The sequence below is a fragment of the Miniopterus schreibersii genome (genome assembly GCF_964146895.1).
Source record: "Miniopterus schreibersii genome assembly, chromosome: 10".
NCBI classification, from domain to species: Eukaryota; Metazoa; Chordata; class Mammalia; order Chiroptera; family Miniopteridae; genus Miniopterus; species Miniopterus schreibersii.
Genome location: NC_138110.1, coordinates 52,757,569 through 52,781,528, shown reverse-complemented (window position 1 = coordinate 52,781,528; position 23,960 = coordinate 52,757,569). Strand labels below are relative to the sequence as shown.

Sequence of the window (23,960 nt, the reverse complement as noted above, 5' to 3'; positions counted from 1 at the left end):
GCCCAGCTCCAGCAGCTTTGCAGCCAGGTTTGGGGGCACCATGAGATAGGTACGGCCAGAGAGAGAAGCGTTCGATCCGCTGGGGGATGGAGGGGATGCGGACTTGCGCAGACCCCAAGGGTTCCCGTGGAGCCCCCTCCCTTCCCGCAGCCTGCAGAAGGAGCCGTCTGTTCTCGGCTGAATAAACAAGGAGGGGGAAGCAGTGCCCAGTCCCCTGCCCCCCAGCCCGACCCCCGCACAATGCGCCTTTCTCCGAGGAGACGCCACCCGGGCGCCGCCGGAGCGCGCTCCGTCTGGTCTCCCCTCCCCCTGGCGGCACAGTAAGACCCACAAATCGACCCCATGGAAACCAGATTTATTTTTTTTTTAAGAAAAAGAAAACAAAAAAGAGATCCAACAAAGAACTGAGAGCAGCAGCAGGCTGCGAGGGCGTGCGGACCTAGCCCGCGCCCCCTGTCCTCCGCAGTCAGGCCTGTGGTCCAGGCGAGGCCAGCTCGAGCGCGGCGCTGGGAACCCGCCAGCCCGGGCCCGAGGGGCTCAGGCTCAGCCCGGCCCCGGCGCCCGACGGCGCCCGACGGCGCCCGAGGGGGCATAGTCCTGGGGCCTCGCCCCTGCCCGGTCCCGGCCACCGCGGCCCTCACATATGGGTGGCCAGTTGGTTCTCCAGATCCTCCAGGCGCGCCGTCAGCTGGGCGAGTGAGCGGTTAAGGAAACGGGGGGATCGCAGGGGCGGGGTCCCCTTCCCGCGCCCCCGCCGCCAAAGGATATGGTTCTGAGTCAGGCTCTCGAGCGCCCCCAGCGTGCGGCCCTGGAACTCCACGAGGCTTTCGCATTCGCAGGGACTCCGAAGCTCGGTGCCCGCGCTGATGCCCTCCTCTGCCAGCCGGGAACAGAGTCGGGGGAATGAGAATCTGCAGGAGGACCAGCGGGCCCTGGCCAAGGCCCTTTGATATACCTCCACCCGGCCTGTGGCTGAGTGTACGGGCTTTGGGTTCAAACAGACCTGGGGTGAGTCCCAGCTACATAGCTGTGGGATATTGGAAACCTCACTCGACCTTTCTAGGCCTCAGGTTCCTCGTCTGTAAAAATGGATACAGTGAGAAAATCTATTCATTGGCTGGTACTGAGGATTCTATAATTTGTGTGTACACATCTTAGAAGAGTGTTTCTAAAACTTGATGCTCAGAATCACCAGGAGATCTTGTTAAAATATAGACTCTTATTCAGAATGGGGAAGGAGCTGAGACGCTCCCAAGTGCTGCTGACGCTGCTGGCCTGTGGACCACACTTGGAGTGGCAAGAGTTCACAGCAGCACTCTCCAAATGAAACTTCATGCAGTGATGAAATGTGCTATATCTGCCCTGCCCGGACATGTGGCTATTTAACACTTGAAATGTGGCTAGTGTAACTTAAGAGCTATTTTTTTTTACTTTATTTAATTGTAATTAATTTAAGTGGGCACATGTAGCTGGTGGCTACCTTGCTGGGGAGTGCAGGTCTAGAGCACTGCCTGGCACCGTAAATACCTGATAGTGTATTTCAACTAGACCTGTGATTCTCAAAGTGTGACCCTTGGACGGGAAGCATCAGCCTCATCTGGGAAGTTACTAGAAATGCAAATTGTCAGACTCCGCCGCCCCAGACCTACTGGATCAGAAACACTGGGGTTGGAGCCCAGCAAGCTGTGTTTTAACTCAGCCTCTAGGTGAGTCTGATGCATACTAACGTTTAAGAACCACTGATCCAAGTCTATCTCTGACACATTTCAGCATCTCTAAAATCAAAATAAGTGCCTTACAATTCAATTTGGCACCCGTTTTTTTCCTTAGCTATACAGAAAATAATGGTGAATTTGACAATGGATGATATCTTAGATTCACTAACAGTCTGTAAAGATGTGCCATTTTTAATGATAGCACAATGTCTGGCCTCCAATAAAGAATTGCTGTTATGATTTTAAAGGTTATTTCTTAGTCCTGTATGTACCCTTAGCAAACTGCTGTATGTCATGTCATTAATGGTATTGGTGACTGTCCTGAAAAGATTCCTAACTTTGCAGATGAGGAAACCAAGCGCCAGAGAGGGGGGAGGATCTGCCCAAGGCCACACAGCCAATTGGTGAAGAGCCTCAAACACAGAGCCCAGAGTTCTCTTAGAATTCTAGAGCTCGAGACAACCTTGGGCTGCCGGCACCCTCCCCTGTTACAGAAGAGGGAAGTTGAGGTATGGGTGGGATTAAGTGACTTGCCCAAAGTCACATAGTGTGGGACATAAGAGCCAGGACAGGAAGGGCCTTAAAGGAGCAGCTAATCTGGTGCCTCCACAATATGCTGGCTAATTATTAGAATTAACCTGGGGTGGGGGTGTATGTGTGCATGTGTATATATACGTATAGGCATATATATACACACACATGTATGTATGTATATGCAGCTGACCCTTGAGCAAACTGAGGGTTAGGAACCCTGATCCACTGCATAGTTGAAAATCTGCATATCACTTAAGTCAATCCTCTGAATATGCAGATACCCAACTGTGGATGGAAAAGGCAGTTGACCCATGAACAACATGGATTTGAACAGGGCTAGTCCACTTATAAGCATATTTTTTTAATCCACATATAAGTGGGTTGTTCAAGGGTCAACTGTGTGTGTGTTTTCGTGTGTGTGTGTGAGAGAGAGAGAGACAGAGAGAGACAGAGAGAGAGAGAGATTCCCTAGGCCCAGCTCAGCCCTACTGAACCTAGCTCTGGACGTAGGGCCTGGAAATCTGAAAGAAGAGTCACATCTTACGCCTGGGTTAGTCTTAACACTCTATGGTAAAAATTACCCCCAAACAATCCCTTTTATGTCCTATAAAGTACAGTTCAGAAGGCTCGCCAGCCCTCCGCTCCTCCCTGGAGAGCACTGGCCCTTTCAGCTGAGCACCATGCAGTAGACGGTTGCACTTATGGGCTACATTGTTCAAAAGAAGACACGTAGCTTTGCGTACTTGAAACCCTCCGTCCTGCAACTTTGCCAGGTCTGTAAAACTGAAGTCCAACAAGTTAATGGACTATAGGCTGTGACTCCACTTAGAAATTCTGAGATTGACGTTCCTCTGAAAAAGTTCCCCCAAAATATTCCGAAAACCCACTAGTTTGAGGGAAAGGTAGCCTAGGCTAGTGCTTCCTAAACTTTAACAAACATATGAACTCTCTGAGGGTCTTATTCAAGTGTAAAATCTGATTCATTAGGTCTGGAGACAGTTGGAAACGCTGCAACTCTAACAAATTACCAAGTGACAGCCCTGCTGCTGGTTTAGGTAACAAGGGTGCGTCTAGCGAGTCCACACCCTCCCTGTAACTCTGCAAGGGGAATGGGGGTGAATAGTAGGGGAGATATCAGAGGTTGGGCAGTGAGAGAAGGGGAGGTGTCTGGAGCCAGATGTGCTCACCCGGGCAGATGCTGCCTTTGAGGTTCTCCAGCAGGTGCGTCATGGTGCTGAAGTCAGGGGAGTAGGACACATGCTGTTCTGCGGGCTCTGAGGCGATCTCACGCAGCTCCTCCTCCACTGCCTTGCCCACGCCCACGGCGTACATGACAATGCCTACCGAGGATACAGGGGGTGCCCTAGACGTCAGGAAAGTCACCTCCCCGTGTCCAACCCAACCCCACGCAAGTGCGTCCCGGGCCAAGCCCACCTTCCTCCTTGGCGCGAGCTGCCCACACCGAGATGTCATCCTGGGAGCGGCCGTCGGTGAAGACCAGGCCCACGCGAGGCACATTGAGGACGCGGGGCCGTGCGCCCTGCGCCTCAGAGAAGCTGTGTTCCACCATGTGGCGCAGCGCCAGCCCGGTCATGGTCCCGCGCTCCATGTACTCCACCGCCAGGACCGCCTGCTTCACCTCGGCCGCGGTGCCGTAGCGGCCCAGCGGGAACTCTGTGCGCACCCGGCTCGAGAACTGCACCAGCCCCACGCGCGTGCCCTCGGGGGACACGTCCAGGAAGTCCACGATCTGGTTCACAAAGCGTTTCACCAGCTCGAAGTTCTGAGGGCGCACACTCTTGGAGCCATCTACCAGCAGAACCAGGTCCACGTGGCCTTCCCGGCACCCTAGGCGGTGAGAAGGACTTGGATGGAGGGACCAGAATCTTGGCGGGCAGCAGCCATCTACCCATCTCGTCCTTCACTCACAAACACTGATTATATAGCAGATGCCGTGTGTGAAGGCCTTCCTGACCAGGCACCGGCACGATGTGCTGTTATTATTACCAGCATCACTATAACCTTTGCCATTTACTGGGTGCTGAGCATAACAAGCCAGGCAATCTGCTAAAAACATAATCATAATAATACCCACAACTACAACAGTTACTATTTATTGATCATCTACTGTGTATCGGACAGAATTCTAAACACTTTACCAGTATTAACAATACTAAATAAAAACAAAAACATTATTATTTGACAGCTTACCATGTGCCAGGCACTGGGCTAGGTGCTTTATATATTGCTTCTCAATCTTCCCAATAACCTTGGGGATTGTCCCCCTTTTCTATAACCTGAGGTTCTGAAAGATAAAGTGTTTTGCTCTGGATCCCATAGCCAGCAGCGGCTGAGCCAGGATTTGAAACCAGGTCTGCCTGACCGCAAAACCCATGTTCCTAATCGCTCTGCAATGTTGGCTCGCCTGTTCTGAGCCAGGGACTTCGCCAGCCCTGAAGGGGGCTCAAACAATAAATGCAACATAATCCTGATCCATGAGGAAATCAGGATAGGGCAGAGCAGTCCAACGTGCCATGTGTTACAGCAGAGAGCCTGGGGCTAGAATAATTCATTCCTCCTGGAGGTGGCAAGGCTGCGTGGAGGGGGGCATTCGACTTGGTCTTCAGAGGGGAGTAGGAGTTCTCCAAGGCAGGCGGGGGCATTCTAGATGGTGGGCGCAGAATGTGAAGAGGCATGGAAGCTGGGGGCTCTCCACACATTCAGGAACGGGCAGGCCAGTGTGGCTAAAATGTTCAAGTGTGGCAAGAGAAAGGCTTATGGGGTTGGCTGAAGCTAGACTGTGATGAGCTAAGGCAGTGGTTTCAAAAATTTGACCACAACCCACAGTAAAAAAAAAAAAAAAAAAGGAAAATAAAATAAAAACAGTAATAATACGTCATGACGTACTACATATGCTCACATATAATTAAAATTAAGTTCCACGAAACAATACCTATTCTTTCTACATGCTGTAAACTTTCTTTATTCTTTCTTTTTAATGCTAGCTGTAACCCCCTAGTTGGATTTTCTTACCCACGAATGTGGCTGCTGCACCCACCATCTGAAAAAGGCATTTGACCTTTATTCTGTGGCCCTGGTGAGCCACAGGTGGCTTCCGAGCAAGGGGGGAGTGCGATCACACACAGGGAGGGCCAAAGTAGGGCTGCAGTTGTTTGTGTGGAAAACGACACAATAATTAACAAGTAATAATACAAGAATAAACTCTGTTTTGTACACTCACACTATAAACCTACTTTCGCCCACCCATGTTTGTGTTTTAAAAATTAACCGTAGCAACAGCGTAAAGAATTGAAGGGAAAGAGACAGAGGCAGGGCCCCGCACACCTTCCAGCCCCGTCACCACCGCCCACACCCACACATTCACACCACACCCACACCAAAGTCAAGGATGCTCGGAACGCGAGGATGGGGCAGGGGCAGGCAGAACCCCCTCCACCCGCGACTCACGGCTGCAGCTCTTGCCGTCCGCCTGGAGCTGCCGCCCACCAGGGCACAGGCAGCGATAGGCGAGGCCCTCGCTCACGCACTGGAACTCACATCCATGGTCTATGCCGTTGCAAAGGTCCCGGGCTTCAAGGCGAGGCAGGCAGGTCAGGCTAAGTCAGGGCAGACTCCCCCAGCTAAGGCCCCTTGCCCTTCAGCACACACAGGGGACCCCTCCTCACCCTGGCAGCTCCTCCCATCAGGCAGCAAGTCGTGGCCCTCTCTGCAGCGGCACCTTGGCCCACCAACGGTGCTAACACACTCATGCTGGCAGCTGTGGTTCCCAAAGCCGCAGTGATCAATGACTGGTGGGGAGGAAGACGCAGCAAGATGTCACTTCTGATTGGAGCCACCAGAGACCTCAGTCCAGGATGCTACAGGGGGGAGCGGAGGTCGCTCAACCCTGCAGCTCCTCTGGTCTAGAGTACAAAGCCAGCTCGGCAGCGACAGAAATAGGAACCCGGGGAACTGACACAGTGGCGCTCACAACCATGAGTCCCTTCAGTGCACAGGTCAATGGCTGAGGAAGAGGGGAGGCTGGCATATACATTGGGGCTGCACTTCTCAGCCCTGAGAGCACAGCTTTTAAAAAAATACCTATGCCTGGACCCCAATTCCCAGCTACCCTGACTTAATTAGCCTGGGGTGGTACCCAGGCACCTGTGATTCCTATGTGCATAGGCCTCCTGGCTGTGGGCCGGATGGCCCTGCCAACTCAAGACCCAGATGCGTCCCACAGTGCCCCTTACAAGCCAGGAATAGGCCAAGAATCCACAGTCGTAGGAGACCGGGCCCCTGCCCTGAAGATGCTCGCTCACTAACAGAGGAGGACCAGATTCTGCCACTTCACCTGTCTGAGCCTCCATTTTCCCATCTGCAAAATGAAGATATAATGGGAGAGAACAACTGCTCTTTACAGCTTCCTTCTGAGGAAGGGCAGCTATTGCCTTGCTGAGTATTTTGATGGCTTAGATGCGCAAAGATCGCCTAGAGCAGCACCAGGGAATAGGGACTGCAGAGAGGTGAATTATCCTGCATAAAAAAGTGAGAACTTGGGGTTTCTGGAAAAGAGGTGGGAGTGGAGAGAGGAAGAAAAGGGACAAGACAATGTGAAGATGAGTGACTGTGTGGGGTGAGGGCGCCAGTAAAAACTCCCTCGGAGTGGGGAGGCTGAGGGCCTTCAGGGTCAACGATGCTTCATATTCCATTAGAAAAAATGGGTGTTTCCCTTTTTGTGTGTATGTTTGGCTTTGCTTAGATGTAACGCACACCTCTGTCCACCCCCATCTTTAGTAAAATGGACATATGCACACACACTTATATACACACTCACATGCCCTGGTGTGCACAAGTGTGTAAACCAAGAAAGAGGCCGATTTATGCGTATAGCACAAGAACAGCACGTGTGGGGCTGAGAAATTAGGAGAAGAGCCATCAACTGATTGAATTCAGCAGAAGCTCAGAGTGAGAGGGGGCCACAGAATGTAAGCACTTGGGGAATTCTCAGAGATCTTGGGGAGGGGTTGGGATGTTCATGGGTCATCACATGGTGTTTCAGGCCAGTTTTGTCTAAGTTCTAGAAACAAGGAGACCCCAGCTAACATCTCAGTTATGGGGATCACATGACCTCATTTTCCAGGGTGCTGTGAGGTTGGGAGATGATGTATGCAGTGCTCCCAGCACAATGTCTGAAGGTAACTTGGCACTCAGTAAACGGTAGCTGCTGTTAAGATGAAAGGAGTAGACACACATACAAATGAAAAAGAAAGTCCCAATTGTACAAGCAAAGGCATTGTGTGCCGTAGCTTTTCAGAAGGCAAAAATGAAGAACCAGGCCTTGAAAGATTCGCAGGTGCAGAGAGGAGCAGCAAGAGAGCCAGGTGCGTAGCCCAGGCGAGACGCAGAAGCAGGAATGACAGCATGTACGATGCAGGGGTGGTGGTGTATGGAGACCCTAAGTGAAGACTCCAGCAGTGTCTAAGTTACAGAAACTGTGAAGATGTGCCTGTGAGAAGACATAAACAAGTTTGGGAGGCGTGTTGGAGCCAGGTAGGATCAAGCCTGAAAGAGTGGACAGAAAGATGCAGAAAGCACACTTAACGGTGAGGTCAAGGTTTCTAGCCCTGGTCCCACCAAGGACTTGTGTGACTCCAGGCATACCTTCCCTTTCTCAGACCTGTAAAGTGAGGGAGCTGGACTTCCAAAGGCCCTTCCAGACCCATTGGGTTGATGCTGGGGCAATGGGGAGCCGCAGAAGGCTCAGGATTGCAGGGCAGGAGTAGTTCTCACCCAAACAGCCCTTGTTATCTGCTGCTAGCTGGTATCCGGGGTTGCAGGTGCAGTGGAACGTGTTGGCGGAGCTGACACACTGGTGCTGGCAGCCGTGTCCCCCCTCAGCACACAGGTTCTTTCCTAAGGACACATTTAAGAGTAGAATCAGCAGGGGACAGATGGGCAGAAGCCTGCAACGAGAGACAGCTGGATGGGGTCAAAGGCAGGAACCGTGATCAAGTATAGGCTTAGTTCATTTGAGAAGAACTGGTCCGAGAGGGACGGCTTCGGGAAACAACAGGCCTGAACCCCCTGTAAATAGGCTCGAAAGAGGGAGGCCGCTGTGTGTGTCGATGGGATAGGGCAGGACCACACGGGGTAAGGTGGAGTGGGGCGGCGCTGAACCCAGGTGGGCGGAGCGGCTGAAGGTGACTGGAACGGATCTGGCAGCTTGCAGGACGAGCTGAGCTAAATGCGAGCGGGCAGGGCCGTGCCCATGCGGGCGGGACAGGACTCTCCGGAGCGGGCGCTGGCGCTCAGCTTTGAGGGGCGGTGCTTCCTGAGCGGAGGGGCGGCGGTTAGAGTTCGACTCTAAGCCTGCGGTGAACCACGGCTCGTCCTGGGCGGGGAGTACGCCACATGTTGCTACTGGTGGGCGAAGGCTAAGCAAAAGTGGGCAGAGCTGGCACGTGCCAGGCTGTCTCAGGCCTGAGCGCCTCCGCTCCCTGGCGGGCGGGCCCCCAGCACGGGGCGGGGTGCACCGGGGTGGGGATGGGAATCTAGGCAGTTCGAGCCTCGCTCCCGCGCTCCCCTGACTCACCGCACAGCCGGCCCTGGAACTGCAGGCCAAACTCCTGGATGCGGTCAAAGGACTCGACGAGGAAGACGTGCTCGTCCAGCGGGGGCGACGCCATGGCGCGCAGGGAGCCCACGTCCGCACGCTGCACCCCCACCGCGTAGATCTCGATGCCGCGGGCGCGCGCCTGCGCCGCCACCTCGGCCACCCGGTCCTGCGGCCGCCCGTCGGTCACGATCACAGCGACTCGAGGCACGCGCGCCTCCAGCGGGCGCGCGCCTTCGGCCACGCTGAAAGCCACGTTCATGGCGTACTGGATGGCCAGCCCGGTCATGGTGCCCTGCGCCAGCGGCACCAAGGCGCGCAGGGCGCGCTCCATCTCCTCCCGGCGCGAGAAGGCGCCCAGCCGGAAGACGCTCTGCACTTGGCTCGAATACTGGATCACGCCGACGCGCGTGGCGTTGGGCCCCACGTCCAGGCGGCGCAGGAGGCCCACCAGGAACTGCCTCATGGTCTCGAACTCGAAGGGGCGCACGCTGCGCGAGCTGTCAATCACGAACACCAAATCCAGGGGTCCAGTGCGGCACCTGGGACCTGCGAGATGAGGAAGGGCCTTCCCAGGTCGGCGAAGCCTCAGGGCCGAGGAGATCCCCAGGGAAAACCGGGGCGAATGGTACTATCCCTGCAAAACAGCGCCCGCGCGGAATTACCCCAGCAAATGCAAGTTAGAGACAGCCGCTCGCCCAGCATTTGCCGAGGGCCCGGGTAGATTTCACCAGCTGTCTATCCTACAGCTCTGAGGGCTATTCTGAGGAGGTATGATCCATTTGGGACAGGAAGGAGTCATGTCGCAAACTCAACTGCCTGTAGGGGCCCGCACGCAGCATAAACGAGTGAACTGATTGATGGGGTCTGGCGGTGGATCCCAGAAAGCCGTGTCCCTAAAGTGAGCAGCTGCAGCCAAATGCTGCTGCAGGCATGCCAGCCATGTTGGCAGATTCTTTAACTTTCCAAGACAAGTCCCACATCAGGATTTTTATGTGAAACCTCTTTATTTTTCAATTAACTTTTAAAAATGTAACATCAAATGGGTATTCTGCGTGAGCCCAATTTTGAAATCTCTAAGCCACATCTTCCAGATGAGGAGACTGAGGCTCAGAGAGGTGAAAGGGTGAATTCGAACCCAGCCTGGAGGGTTCCAAAGCTCTTGCTTGTCTCTCCCAGCAGGCCTACCTGGCTGCAGATGGAAAGCCTGCTTTTGTTCCTCTCCCCTCGCCGGTGAGGTCTGGGCCCCGGCTCACCTTCGAACTGGAGCTGGGTCTCCCAGGGCTGAAGAAGGAGCAGCAACATGGGCAGTGGTGAGCATGGAAGGCCCCTCATGGCACTTGGGGGGCAGAGAATGGAGGTGTCAGAGCCTGGAGAGAGGAAGGGAGATAGCAAAATAGTAGTATTTGCAGAACTCTCATTCTGGGCGATGGGCACTTGGAGGTGGAGGAGAGTCATGGGTTTATTTTACTAATCTCTCTACTTTTGTGTATCTTCATAATTAATTTTCATTACAGTGGGATTTCTGGGAAACACAAGGCATTCTGCTTTGTAAATAAATATAAGTAGATAAAAACATACAAAATTTAAACAGAAACAGCCTTTCCTAAATGCCAGGCACAATGTTAAACGCTTCTCGGGCGTTGTGGCATTTAACCCTCTCGACAGTTGGACAATTCTATGAGACAGGCTGTTATTGTTCCCATTGTACAGATTAGGAAACAGGCTCAAAGAACTTAGGCTCCGATACCCAAAGTCTCGCGACAAGAAAGTGGCTGCGCCGGGATGCAATCCTGTACCTCGGGAGTTCCAAGGACAAGCCGACTGGTCCACGCCCTCGTCTCCCGGGAGGAAAACCTCTGCAGAAGGAAGTCATTCCCCACCTCCTCCCCACACAAGGCGCGTCTGTGTGGCTGTCCTTCACACACACACACACACACACACACACACACACACACACACACACACACACCGCAGGCCTCAGGGGAGGGCCGTGAGCTCTGGGTTGGGAGGGTAGGGGGTGGGCACTGCGTTGGCCAAATCCCACCACGCACTTGAATTCGAGGCCCGGCGCCTCCACTTCCCGCCTGCTCTCAGGAGAGGCCGCCAGGGGGCGCTTCCCGGGTCTGGCTGCGTTGGCGAGGCGGCCGTGGGAAGCCCACATCTGCCCAGCAGGTGCCCCTGCCCAGAACAAACAGCGAGCCGGGAGCCCCGGGGCCTTGAGATAAGGCCGGTAGGATATATCCGGCGTGAGGGTCCAGGAGCGGGAGTGCGCAGGGTTCCGAGGCCAGCGGCGCGGGAAGCACACAGACGGCTGTGAGCGAGCGGCGGGGGCCTCGGGACGCGGCCATGGACCCTGTGGGGGCAGCAGGTGAGCGCTCACCCTCCCAAGGCCCTTGACGCGGCCCCTTGAGAATCACGAAAGACTCCCATTGTACAGATGGGGAAACTGAGGCCCGAGAAGGCGGCCCGCTGAGCTGCAAAGGAACCTGGGACTCCTTGCTTCCCTCCTTCCTTTTGAGTTGCCTGGCAACCTGGCGTCTAGGAGCCGCTGACCCCCTTTCCCTTCCATCCACTCCCTCTGCTCCCTGCCCACCCCCGCGCCCATGCTGAGGCTGCGTTAGACATTTTTCTATTGCTGCGTCTTGGTAGAGGGGGGCCAGCCACCCCTAACCCAACCGCAGCCCCGCCCCGCCCCCCAATTCCGTGAATGGGCCTATTCTGAGCAAGGCCGGGTGCCTGCCTCTCACCCGAGGCGGCTTTCCCGTCCCGGATCCTTTCCGCCTGCGCCTTTCAGGCCTGGTAGAGGAACAGAAATCCCTCTGGCAGAGTCCGTCAGGGGAGGGTGACCAAGCCAGATGTGCCAGCTGCTGGAGCGGGAAGGTTGGAATGCTTTCTCTAGCTTGGCCCATAGTTGAAGCCAGCACCCCCTGGGGAGCATGGGGGTAAAGGCACAAGGGGCTCTTGCCACTTCTCATCCTTTCCTACCTCCAGAAGCCTCAGGGACCCCAAGTCATGATTAAGGTCCCCCTTATCCTGCTCTTGGCGTGCGTGAGCAAACATCTCACCTGGTACCCTACCTGCACCCCAGGAACTCTAGAAAGTCAAAATAGCGGCTGCCTCAAAGCTCATCACCTTTCCAACCGTACATTCTACAGAGGAAGGCACTAGGTCCTGAGAGGGTAGAGTCTCACCCGAAGTCACACAGCAACGTGGTGACAGGCTGACGCTAGAGCCCAGAGCTGGGGGGGGGGGGGTAATCAATCCTGGGTTAAAATGAAAGATTTGGAAATGTCTTTGGGGTGGGGAAAGTGGCCTCCAGAGGGAGGAGAGTTCTGTAAATAATTCCTCAAGAGCTGGCTGCAAAGTGAGCTGATCTACAGGAGGGACCTGGGGGTTCCCAGGGGGAGGAGATTAGGGGGAAACGTTCCCTCCCCTTTTTGGTGGGCTTGCTGGTGGGGACTCAATTTGGAAAGAGCCCTACAGAAGTGGGGAAGGGCACTGCAGGTCCAATGCGGGTACCGTAGGCTGTGCAGCCGCGGTTAAGTACGGTCGCCTGGTCTGGCTGGCCGCCTGCTCCCCGCAGACCCCTCAGCGCCCCCAGGCCCTTTGACTCACCTGAACCTGCTGGACGACTCGGAGGCGCGGCCGCAGAGTGGAGCCGACGGGCGGAGCCTCCCGGGCAGCTGGAGCAGGTAGGGCGCGGGCAGCGTGCCCGAGGCGGGACTGCCAGGCAGCTGGAGCTCGAGGCGGCGGCGGCCGCCTTTAACCCGGGCTGGCGGGTGGGGAGGGGGAGCGCGGGCTGCGACCCCTCCCACTGGCGAGGCGATCCCCCTGCCTCCGAGGGCCGGGGCGGAGCCAGAGCAGCGCCCCCTGCTCCAGCCACCTTGGGAGCGGCCGACGCGGGCTGCGGGGCCGGAGTCCGGTACCGAGGGCCGCTGGGCGGCCACCCTGTCCGCGGCCGGACGCGCTGGAGGCCTCCAGCCACTTCCCTGAGGAGAGCCCCAGGGGGCGGAGCGGGGCTCGGCTGGGCCTCCGGTCGCCTGGCCCCGCTTCGGAGGGCGAGGCGGCTCTTGCCCTCGGTCGCCCCCTCCAGGAGTGAGGAGAGGCCCCCGACAATGGTCCTGAGAAGTGGGTAAAGGATTCAAGGCAGCCGGGGGTTATGGCTCTCCCCGGCCCCACCTGGTGGTCCCTCAAATCTCTGCCATCACGGATTCCTTTACTTGTTCTCTGCAATTGCTTAAGTCTTGGGCCCACCCACCCTCACCCATCAAAACTCCCAGGCTGAGAAGCCATCAGGCCACCAGGATCTGCGTGGCCCACGCCACGTGGCCAGTGGAGGCCCTGTGATCAAGCCAAGTAAAGCTAAGACAGTAACAGGCCCTGCTCTTGGGAGGAAGCGGGGAGAGTTACTTTGACCAGGGAAAAAACTGAAATGCTCCTCCTCCCCCAATCCCAGGATCCTGGGGACACTATTTTGGGGCCCTTCCACCTTTGCAGGCATCTACCAGCAGGCAAGAGAGCACTCTGGTCTGTGGGGCCAGCAAAGGCTCTTCCCCCCTGGCATCAAGACTTCCCGGGGGCTGGTACCCTCAGGGTGCAGGGAAAGCCAGGCACCCTCACATATTCTGCCTCCATCTCAAGGCCAACACACGTTTGGCCTTTGTGCCTCTGGGGCATCTCCCCAGTGCTCCAGGCTACAATGGGCGTGGAGCCAAACCCACAGAGTGGTGCCTGGGTGGTCCCGGTAGGCTCAGAGCAAGCCTCACTGAGCACCGGGCAGCCCAAATATTTAGCTCTTGACTTGCACATGTCCCCTCCCTTACCCAACACTTCCTTGCCCTGACCACAAAGGGTCAACACTAGAACTTCATTTCATTCAACCTACGCTATTTAACGCTCCCTGCTGTGGGCCTCCCAGGTCATCCCCAGAGCACACCACTGTCCTGAGGGAAGGCGTGCGCCGGTGCTTGCAGCAGCAGTGCGAGCAAACGGTGCGGATCCTGCACGCCAAGGTGGCCCAGAAATCATACGGAAATGAGAAACGGTAGGTGCCGAACCCACCCCTCCCAGATCTCTTTGGCATCCGGTCCTATGAGTCTTTTGGAACCTGGAGAGGACTCAGGGCTCAGCTATTGGCCATCGTGGGCCTTCTCCCTCAGCCACCAATAGTTCCCACTTTGGTCTTAGCAGAACCTCCCAGGGAATCGACAGTCTCCATTCATTCACTCATTCACCCATTCATTCAACAACTAGTAACTGAGTACTTGTCATGTGTCAGGCTCTCTGGGTACCACTGGGCACTGGGCATACAGCTGAACAAGACAAATACAGTCCCTGTTCTTGTGGCATCTTCATTCTAGTGTGGAAGAGACAGACAATAAAGTCCCCATAATCGATGAACAAGATCCTCATGGAAACTGGAAGGGAACAGTGCAATGTGATAGAAATGGAAGGGAGGATACTTTAGCTAGAAAGGTCAAGGTAACGTTTGAACTGAGACTTGAGTGTGAAAATAGAGCCAGACAGAAGAAAGTGTGGGGGAATCGTGAGGAGAAACAGAAAATGCACAGACCCTGAGGTGGTACCAACTCGGCCTGTTTGAGGTACAAAAGAAGTGGAGTGGTTGCAGTTTGAGAAGCTGGGTGGGATTGTAGGAAATAAAGTTGGAGAGGAAAGCAGGGGCCAGATCATGTGAGGACATGGAATTTAAACCATTGGAGGATTTTAAGAAGCCAAGTAACATGGTTGGCTCATGGTTTTACAAATAAAAAGGTGGAGGTGGTAAGAAGCCAGTGGATTCTGGACATGATTTAAAGGTGGAGTGGACAGGACTTACTGACGGTTCAAATGAGGGGAGTGATAAAGAAGGTTCGATGTTAATGGGGTTCACAGTCATGGAGAAGCCTGGGGAGGGCGGTGGGAAAGGTGGAGGGGGGATTCTTTCAGGTTTCTGCTACCTTTGAGGTGCCTACAAGACAGTCGGATGGAGATGATACACGAATTTAGCGCTTACATGTCTCTGCAGGTTCTTCTGCCCCCCGCCCTGTGTCTACCTCGCAGGTCCTGGCTGGAGGGTGAAGCCAGTGCCGGGCCAAGGTGAGGACAGACTCCAGGACTGGTCGCCTCGCACGGTAGGGGACCACGCAGCAGGGGCTGGGAGCGGGGCGGTTGGCAGACGCAGTCTCGCCGCGCCCTCTGGCGGCGGAAAGTAGGCCTGCCCGGCGCCCGAGTTCTTCCCGAGTCCGTCCAGAGCCCCCTGGCGTCCCTTTCCAGCCCACCTGGCCGGGGAGACGGGGCCCACGGTCTGCGGTTACATGGGACTGGACGGCGCTTCCGGCAGCGCCGCCGAGACGCAGAAGTTGAATTTCGAGGAGCAGCCCGACTCCAGGGTGAGCGCGCCTAGGAGGGGGTCCCAGTCCCGCTCCCATGCTCGCCTCTTCCCCAGGGAGGGGTGCTCGCGTACTCCCCAGCGGAAGCCGAGCGATGGGTAGCGGGGCGCCCGGGAAAGCGAGGTCCCGCTCGGAGGGTGCACTGCAGAGCGTGGCTCCGACGGGGCGGACGTCAGGGGACTGGGCGAGGCCGGTCCATCCCGAGGCGGGCGGCTGAGATGAGCCGGCCCGTCCGCTGAACCCCGTAGGAATTCGGTTGCGCCAAGACCCTGTACATCTCGGACGCGGACAAAAGGAAGCACTTCAGGCTGGTGCTGCGGCTGGTGCTCCGAGGGGGCCGGGAGCTGGGCACCTTCCACAGCCGCCTCATCAAGGTCATCTCGAAGCCGTCGCAGAAGAAGCAGTCCCTGAAAAACACGGACCGTGAGCGGGGCGGGGCTCGGTCTCAGGGCGAGGGGGAGGGGCCGCCTGCGTCTGCAGCCGCGGGGTTCGCGAGGGGGAGAGACCCGGATTGTAGGGGTGGGGTCCGAGGGGAGGAGGCGGAGTCTGAGCCCCGAGGGGCGGGGTCTGGCCGAGCCGGGGGAGGGTCTGGGAATGATATGTTAGGGAAGCAAGGGCGGAGCGGAGAGGGGACAGATACCAGGCTTGAGAGTGTGAGTTGGGGACGGGGGAGTTGGGGGCCCCTCAAAAGGCCGGCAGGTGCTGAACTAGAGACAGATTAAAAGTGACAATAAAAAGGCAGAGGAGCCCTGGCCGGTGTGGGTCAGTGGTTAGAGAGTTGGCCCTCGCACCAAAGGGTCTCCCCTTTGATTACCGGTCAAGGGCAGGTACCGTCCCCCCACCCCCGTTAGGGTGCGGGCGGGAGGCCACCAGTGGGTGTACACATTGATGTTTCTCTCCCTCCCTCCCTCCCTTCCACTCTCTGAAAAGCAATGGAAAAAATATCCTCTGGTGAGAATTAGCAACAACAAAAAGGAAATTCAGTTAAAAACATTTAAATTCAGGGCTTGCTCTATGCCTGGCTCTTGCTAGGTGCTGGGTCCCTATAAAACAAGGACCAGTGTCCATTCTGGAGGAACACGCAGTCTAACAGTCTAGAGACAGTTTGAGATAAGTGCTGTCCTGGGCGCCAGGTGACAAATCCCAGGGCTGGAGGATTTGAGAATATAAGGGGGGAAAGTCTGAGTGACAGTGACATCACCACCACTACCCACACTGGGAGGTGGGACGGAGGGGTAGGAGAAGGGAGGGTTGGCTTTCCTGGAACACATTATATCCATCCCTCCTGTCTGACGCTCACTGTGTCCCTGTGAGGTCGGTGCTGTCACTGTTCCCAAGCTGTAGATGGGAAAAATGAGGTTTGGAACATTCATCCATTCATTCGAGAAACATGTGGGCCTATCATATTCCAGGTGACTTGCCTAAGATTGACTGGCTAGGAAGTGGTCCAGCCAGGATTTGGACTTGGGTCAACGTGACTCCGGAGCCCAGCTCTTACTCCTATACAGACTTACTTTAACAGACTTACTTTCTGTCTGTTGTAAACCCTGAAGAATGTCTCAGATCCAGGCAGTGCCCTGGCTGACCCTTGGTATCAGGAAAGGGCCCGAGGAGTAAGCGGTATAGTGTGATGGGCACGGTGCAGACTCTGGAGCCAGGTGGCCTGGCTTTGAATCCTGGCTCTTCCCTTCACTTGTCTAGCAATCTTCAGCAAGTTGCTGTCTTCAGTAGAGATAATATTATCTACCTCTGAGGGTTGTTGAGAAGCTCAAGTGAACTAATACCTATAAAGCATTTAAAACAGCACCTGACCTACAACAAACGTTAGCTATTATTTAATGGATGGGAACTTGGGCTAAGTATAAATTAAGGGCCTATGTTATGCCTAGCACTGTGAGGGAGAGAAGGAGATGCCCCAGTGCTTTCTCCTCAGGTGGTCAAAATCCAATCAGAAAACAAAACTGCAGCTCTGCCTATGTGATAGGCTGGAAGAGATCAATGTCAAGCCCTAGAAACTACTGCTGTTCCACACCACGTGGCCTATGCTTATGCAGCCCCCCAAGCACTCCCACCTACTTCATGCTCCCCAGCTGAGAGTATAACCTCCTCCAGGAAGCCCTCCTTAACCCAGTCCTTACCACAGCAGACTGAAATTTTATATTTATGTCCCTGTCTCCTCTCTGATACCATGAGCTCCTCCAGAGCAAGACTGGGTCCAATTCTCCCTTTGGTGCCCAGTACCCAGCACAGTGCCTGCTACACTTAGTGAATACTTGATAACTCTGTATATTGAACTGAAGTATGTCCAGGCAGCAAAAGGACCAGGCACAAGTGCAGAAACAGGACTGGGGCAGGTGCTAGGTAAACAGCTATGAAATATGAGTGCCCACTATGTTTAGGCTAGTGGGCATATGAATCAAACTGGCACAGGGGCATAAAATGTTGGAATATAAAATTTTAGAATGTAAATTAAAAAAATAATAATAGTATTGAGTATTGAGGGGACCGAGACTCAGCTGTGTCTGGCATGTCCGAGGGACCAAGCCAGGCCAGAGCACTGATTCCACCTCCCCTCACAGTGTGCATATCCTCGGGCTCCAAGGTCTCCCTCTTCAACCGCCTGCGTTCCCAGACTGTCTCCACGCGCTACCTCTCCGTGGAGGATGGGGCCTTCGTGGCCAGTGCGCGCCAATGGGCTGCCTTCACCCTGCACCTGGGTAACTACGTCAGCAGGTGGGGGCTGGGCATTTTGCATTCATTAGCTTATTTGATATCCACCACCACACTTTAGGGAAGGTAAACTCTGCCTTTGGAACTGAGGCTTTGAAACACAAAAGATTTGCCAAAGTTCCCAGTGAGTCAGTGACTGATCCAAGCCCTTCTGACTCCAGTGTCCAGCCCAGTCCCTCACCTCAGCCCCCCACCCCAGGGGGTGGACATTTGCGAGGATGGCCACAAATGGCCCCTCCAAGATGAGAACCGTCAGCCTTAGCTGCCTCCTTATGTGCCAACCCTACCCACAAAACCCATGTGCAAATGGGGTGGAGTCAGAGGCAAGAAGGGCAGGGTTTGAAGCAGAAGCTTGGGGCTCCCTGAAACCCTCCTTTCTTCCTTCCTTTTACCCCCAGCTGATGATCACTCTTCCCAGGGGGACTTCCCACCTCGAGAGGGCTATGTCCGCTACGGCTCCCTGGTGCAGCTCGTCTGCACTGTCACGGGCATCACACTACCTCCGATGGTATGGGAAGGGAGGGCCCCCCAGATCCATGCAGAAGGTACGATCCATGTGGGCAGGGCTGGTGAGGGCCCAAGGCATAAAGACACCTACTCAGTTCTCACCCAGGATACTCAGTGCTTTGTGAGGCTGGATAGAGGTAAAGGGCTGGCATGGGGGGAATCTGCCAGTGCCCACATGGCTATTGAAGTAACGGAAAGCTGGCTGGGAGGGTGGCCTCTGAGCACCCAGTCACCTTTGCTCCCACACTTCCCACCACCTTTTTGTTGTAGATCATCCGCAAAGTAGTCAAACAGTGTGCGCTCCTTGACGTGGACGAGCCCATCTCACAACTGCACAAGTGTGCATTCCAGTTTCCTGGTGGTCCTCCAGGAGGCGGTGGCACCTACTTATGTCTTGCCACAGAGAAGGTGGTGCAATTCCAGGTAAGAAGCAGAGAAGATCAGCACCAAGCATCTAGGAAAGTCAGGACACAGAGAAGCACAGAATGTAAGACCATCACCGTCATAATGAGCTGCACTGCCTCCCAGCGAATGTTAGAATCATAGGCTATGGAGACAGAGAATGTAGAAAAAATAATAACAGTATTACAGCAATATTCCTTCCCAAAGAATTTTAGAGTCATAGAATGTTCTAATATAAAAGTTTAGAATGTAAATAAAAAAATAATAATAGTATTGAGTATTATTGAGCAAAGACTATTAGAACCATGAAACGTTAAGTCATGGAATTGTAGAATGTGGGAGATGATGATTATTCTTGTTACTAAGCAATGCTACTCCCCAAAGAAGATTATCATGGACAGTTGAGGGATGAAATCATCCTTAAGTAGAAAATAACATGAGTGAGCAATATTCCCTCCCAAAGAACTTTAGAACTGTAGCATGTTAGGGCGCAGAATTGCACAATGTTAAAAATAGAATTCTAGAGTCCTAACAAAATAGACCTTTAGAAGCCGGCTCATATAGCGAACTCATTTAACCCAGTGAGAACTGAAGGGTCTTGTCTAAGCTCAAAGGGCAGGTAAACCGCAGAGCCTGGGCCGGGAACCGGAGCAGGGAAGCCCAGGCACTGCCGGGCGCCCCACGCTGGTGGCCACCACCCGGAGCTTCTGCCCCTCCCCGGGTCTCCTCTCAGGCCTCCCCCTGCCCCAAGGAGGCCAATAGGGCGCTGCTCAACGACAGCTCTTGCTGGACCATCATTGGCACCGAGTCGGTGGAATTCTCCTTCAGCACCAGCCTGGCGTGTACCCGGGAGCCGGTCACCCCGGTGCCCCTCATCAGCACCCTCGAGGTGAATCGGGGTGCGGGGGACTCTGGCGGGTGACTGCGCTGGGGGGCGGGGTGCTGGGGAGGGAGGGCAGCAGGCCCTTGGCCACCCCTTCCCCCACACCTCCTGGTCCCACCCTTTCCCAGCTGAGTGGCGGGGGTGACGTGGCCACGCTGGAGCTCCACGGTGAGAACTTCCACGCGGGGCTCAAGGTGTGGTTCGGGGACGTGGAGGCCGAGACCATGTACAGGTATGGGCGGGGGAGCCTCCCTTGGGTCCCGGGGAACGGGGAGAGGAGAGGGCTTGTCGTCAGCCCTAACTGACGTCACTGCAGCCCTAATCCCCGTGCCCCACCCCCAGGAGCCCGCGGTCCCTGGTGTGCGTGGTGCCGGATGTAGCGGCTTTTTGCAGCGACTGGCGCTGGCTGCGCACACCCATCACAGTGGCGGTGAGCCTGGTGCGCCCCGACGGCCTCTTCTACCCCAGCGCCTTCTCCTTCACCTACACCCCCGAATACAGCGCGCGGCCCGGCCCCCCGGGCAACCCCCAGCCCCCCGCGGACGCGGAGGCCGACGCGGACGCGCTCCTGGAGAGCATCCACCGCGAGTTCACGCGCACCAACTTCCACCTCTTCATCCAGACGTAGGCGCGCCCCGGCCGGGCGGTTCACGTCCGAGGCCCTCCCTCTGCGCGGTTTGGAAGGGAAGGACCCTTCCGAGCAGCGGGGGAAGGCTCTCGCCACTGAAACCCGCCCCTGCGCGTCTTCCAGGAGTCACGGCTCCTCCTTTGACATCTAGGAAGACAGGACCTGAGTGACGCTCTCTGTGTCCGGTCACGAGTGTGGCTCTCACCGCCTTTGTCTCTGTTTCTAAATCGAACAATCTGTCTCTCTCCCTCAGTAACTTTGTAGATCTCTCTATTTGTGTGCCCCTGTCGCTCCATCTTTGTCTCTCTCCATCTCTGTGTCTCCCATCGTTTCACATGCCCAGGCCTGGCCTGCAGGCCCTGAGTATGAGATCTGTCTTGGTGTGCCAAGTCCCACCTGGAGCAGTGGGTCCCGCCTGGAGCACTGGGTCCTGCCTGGAGCAGTGGGTCCCGCCTGGAGCACCGGGTCCCGCCTGGAGCACTGGGAGCCACCTGGAGCACTGGGCTCTACCCGGGAACACAGACTCCGGCACTTCCTCATGCTCCTTATGGCCGGAGCAGGCACAGTCGCTGGTGTTTCCTCTTCGGCTCACACCTTTAGTGGCTGGGCAGGTTGCCTGGGGCATTGGGAAGTTCTTGCCATCTTAACTAGCCACCCAGGGATTTCTCTCAGAGGCCCAGTAGGATGAAGTCCTGAGGATCAGGGGTCCCTCTGCTGTGCTAGCAGTGTCCCCAGTCCAAGGCAGAGCCTAATCTATATGACGCACCTGCACAAGGAGGTGCCCAGTGTACTCCCCCTCCTCACACACACAGAAGAAGGAAACTGCGATGGAGCAGAGAGCCTGCCCTTTGGGCCCTTTCTAGAGAAGAAGCTAGCATCCCTGACCCTGTTCCTGCCGCGGGGGCCACCTGTCAGCTCTGGCGATGAGTTACCCTACTAGCTATCCCCCACCCCAAGCAAAGATGCACCCCAGGCCCAGAGACAAACACAAGATACAGAATAAAACTTTCCCAGGACAATTCTGGGCACAAGTCCTGCGATCAACTGGGCAGTAACCCAGCTGAGAGGGGAGCTTCTCTGCATGAGGCCTGGGGACTAAGTCACAAACCATCCCTGCTCAACCTGCCCACCTTCTGTCTGGTCTGTGCTCTACAGGGAAGCAGAAGAACCAGGCAGTATCCTTGCTCAGGCTGCTGGAACCAGGGACACAGATATCACGGGTGCCAGCTACCTCTGCTAGCCCCGGATGGTGCTAAATGGAGAGAACTGGTTTGAAATGTTGGTTCAGGGCTTTCACCTCCCCCTTGTCCTGACCTTCCTTGAACTCTGAGGAGGCGCTCATTTCCTGCAAAACTCCTCCCCCAGAGCATGGAAAGCCCCATGAGAGAGAAGATGCTGACGTTTTCCAAGAGGTTTGCTCTTTAGACTTCCCAAAGTGTGCAGCAGCAGGCTGAACCCACTATGACAGGGAAGGAGAAGCTTGTTCAAAGCCCCTAATAGCTGCTGAGAGCGAATCCTGGCCAAGGAATGCAGGGCACAAGTTGAATGGAAATGTCCCCAACATGAGTGCACACCTCAGGAGAGCTCGGGCTCAGTGCCTGTGATGATGTGGAAGCAGGAAGCCACTTATAAGGAGGTTAAGAAGAGTTTTATAGCACACCACACAGGAAGTTGGTGCTCAAGGGCCCATCCAGCCCTGTGCTCAAGGACTTCCTCTACCACTCTACAAAGCAGGAGTGTCAGAAGCCAAGAACCTAGGTTGGCCTGAAAGCCCAGGCCCAGCCATGCACCTCTGTCTTCTGCACTCCCCTCAGGGCACCTTAGGACCCTTGGTCCCACCTGCACACCCACCTGGAAGTCTACCACCTCAAAGCTCCAGCCCTAGCCTGTCTTCTGAGTTCCAGCTACTGGACTGTCCTTGGAGGTCCTCCTAGCCCCCGATCCTGAGTTCATGGAACATCAAACCCACCTCCCTGCCCACACCCCTCACAGCCCCTGATCTTTTATCTCCATCCCCCATACCACCCAGTTTCAGAGGCCTAAGGACTGACTCCACCTCTCCTTCCACGCTAAAGTAGGCTTCCTCCTTTCCTCTCCCTTCACTACTGCTCTGTTCTCCAAACCCAGCTCAGATGTCACTGCCTCCAAGATTCCCCCAAGCAGGACCAGCTATATAATTTGTGGGACCCCGGGGCAAAAAAAAAAAAAAAAAAAAAAAAAGTATGGCCCCTTGTGCCAAAATTATTAAGAATTTCAAGACAGTGACAGCAGAGCCTGAAATCAAGGCCTATTGTGACTCCACACATCACGTGTCCATAAAGCAGGCCCTGGCTTCAGGCTTTCCACCTTGTGGAAAACCTCACTGGGACCATGTCCACCTTGGAACAAAGGGCTTTATGTACATGTCAAGTGTCTCCTATAGATTGTGAGCTTCAAGTGGAAAGGAGCTTATTGCTGCATATCCTGGAGGGCGCAGTACAATACTTGAGCATTGAGTTGGGCTCTATAATAAATACCAAATTGCTTTGCATTGCATTGGCAGATATTTGGAGATTGCAAGGGAAAAGTGAAACCAGAAGGTGGCACTGTTCCCTTCCTGAGAATTGAGTTTTCATGTAATTAAACTGTTAGGGTTCTTAAAGACAATCTTCACGTTTTCAAGCTCTCAGGATCAGGACCCTCCAGGGCTGAGAATCATTGCTCCCATCCACATTTCCTCCTCACTTTCACAGATGGGGAAACTGAGGCTCTGAGAGAGAAGGCCCAGGAAGCTCTAAGAGCAGGTTGACGACAGAGCCTGATTTGAACCCTATACTCCTGATACTAAGTCTGGGGCTCTGAGGTTCTTTTAATTCTCTACCTAATAGTAATTAATACTTTTAGTTTGCTGGTAGGTGTAGGTAGACTGTGTGTGTTCCAAGGGGCGGGGAGCAGGCGATGGGGCACGTAGTGAGAACAAAGACAAAATCTCTTTCAAAATCTTCCAATTGACCAGCTTTCATGCTGCCTGAGGTTCCACCATGAACAAGCTAGCTTTCTGGCTTATGCATGGATTTTTGGGTCTCTCTGTCTTGTTTAAGTTGGGTTTCCTCAGAACTCATAACCACAGTGTGGGTGAAATTCTCAGGTACCTTTCTCCCTGGGGAAGATGTGGACTGTTCAGGGCATAGACCATGAAGAGAGCAAGAGAGCAAAGAAGTGGCTTTAAGGGTAATTAAACCAATAACACAATAATAAGTTTTGCAAGGGTCAGCTTTGACCATACTCACCAAAAAAGGCCCCACAGCCGGGCTTGGCTCTGTTCCACACCCCAGTGACAAAGGCAGGCAGGGCAGCAGTGACACAGTAATTCGGTAAACACCTGCTCTAACTGGCTGCTAGCCACCCGGGGCAGGGGTGGGGGATGGGAGGAGCAGGCAAAGTCCTGGGGAAAGGCGTGACCTTGTGACCAAGCTCTATGGACTCACTTTGTTATAAAGTGCTGAAGTGGGAACCACTCTACCAAGCTCATCCCCAAGCCCTTACTGATTCAAAACCCCTCCCCAACCCTGGC

At 55.0% G+C, this 23,960-nt stretch overlaps 2 protein-coding genes across 2 annotated transcripts; one reads left to right on the top strand and one right to left on the bottom strand.

The window, feature by feature from the left end:
• Window positions 1–348: 348 nt before the first annotated feature.
• On the bottom strand, window positions 349–12,989 carry MATN4 (matrilin 4). Its single transcript, XM_081150391.1, has 10 exons — window positions 12,484–12,989; window positions 10,122–10,235; window positions 8,845–9,414; window positions 8,043–8,165; window positions 5,936–6,058; window positions 5,718–5,840; window positions 3,684–4,097; window positions 3,437–3,589; window positions 770–876; window positions 349–697 (listed from the first exon to the last, which is right to left on the bottom strand). Exons 2-10 carry the CDS (start codon window positions 10,198–10,200, stop codon window positions 638–640), a joined length of 1,752 nt encoding a protein of 583 aa, XP_081006517.1. The 5' UTR covers window positions 10,201–10,235; window positions 12,484–12,989; the 3' UTR covers window positions 349–637.
• RBPJL (recombination signal binding protein for immunoglobulin kappa J region like) lies at window positions 12,378–20,507 on the top strand (the record flags this gene model as incomplete). The annotated part of the gene is given in 14 exon segments (XM_081148313.1): window positions 12,378–12,388; window positions 12,452–12,846; window positions 12,849–12,927; window positions 12,929–13,000; window positions 13,787–13,912; window positions 14,894–14,964; window positions 15,142–15,257; window positions 15,506–15,680; window positions 17,837–17,974; window positions 18,386–18,495; window positions 18,765–18,917; window positions 19,630–19,785; window positions 19,908–20,011; window positions 20,122–20,507. Coding segments are annotated over 14 exon segments (1,992 nt in total). The 3' UTR covers window positions 20,408–20,507.
• Window positions 20,508–23,960: the final 3,453 nt, after the last annotated feature.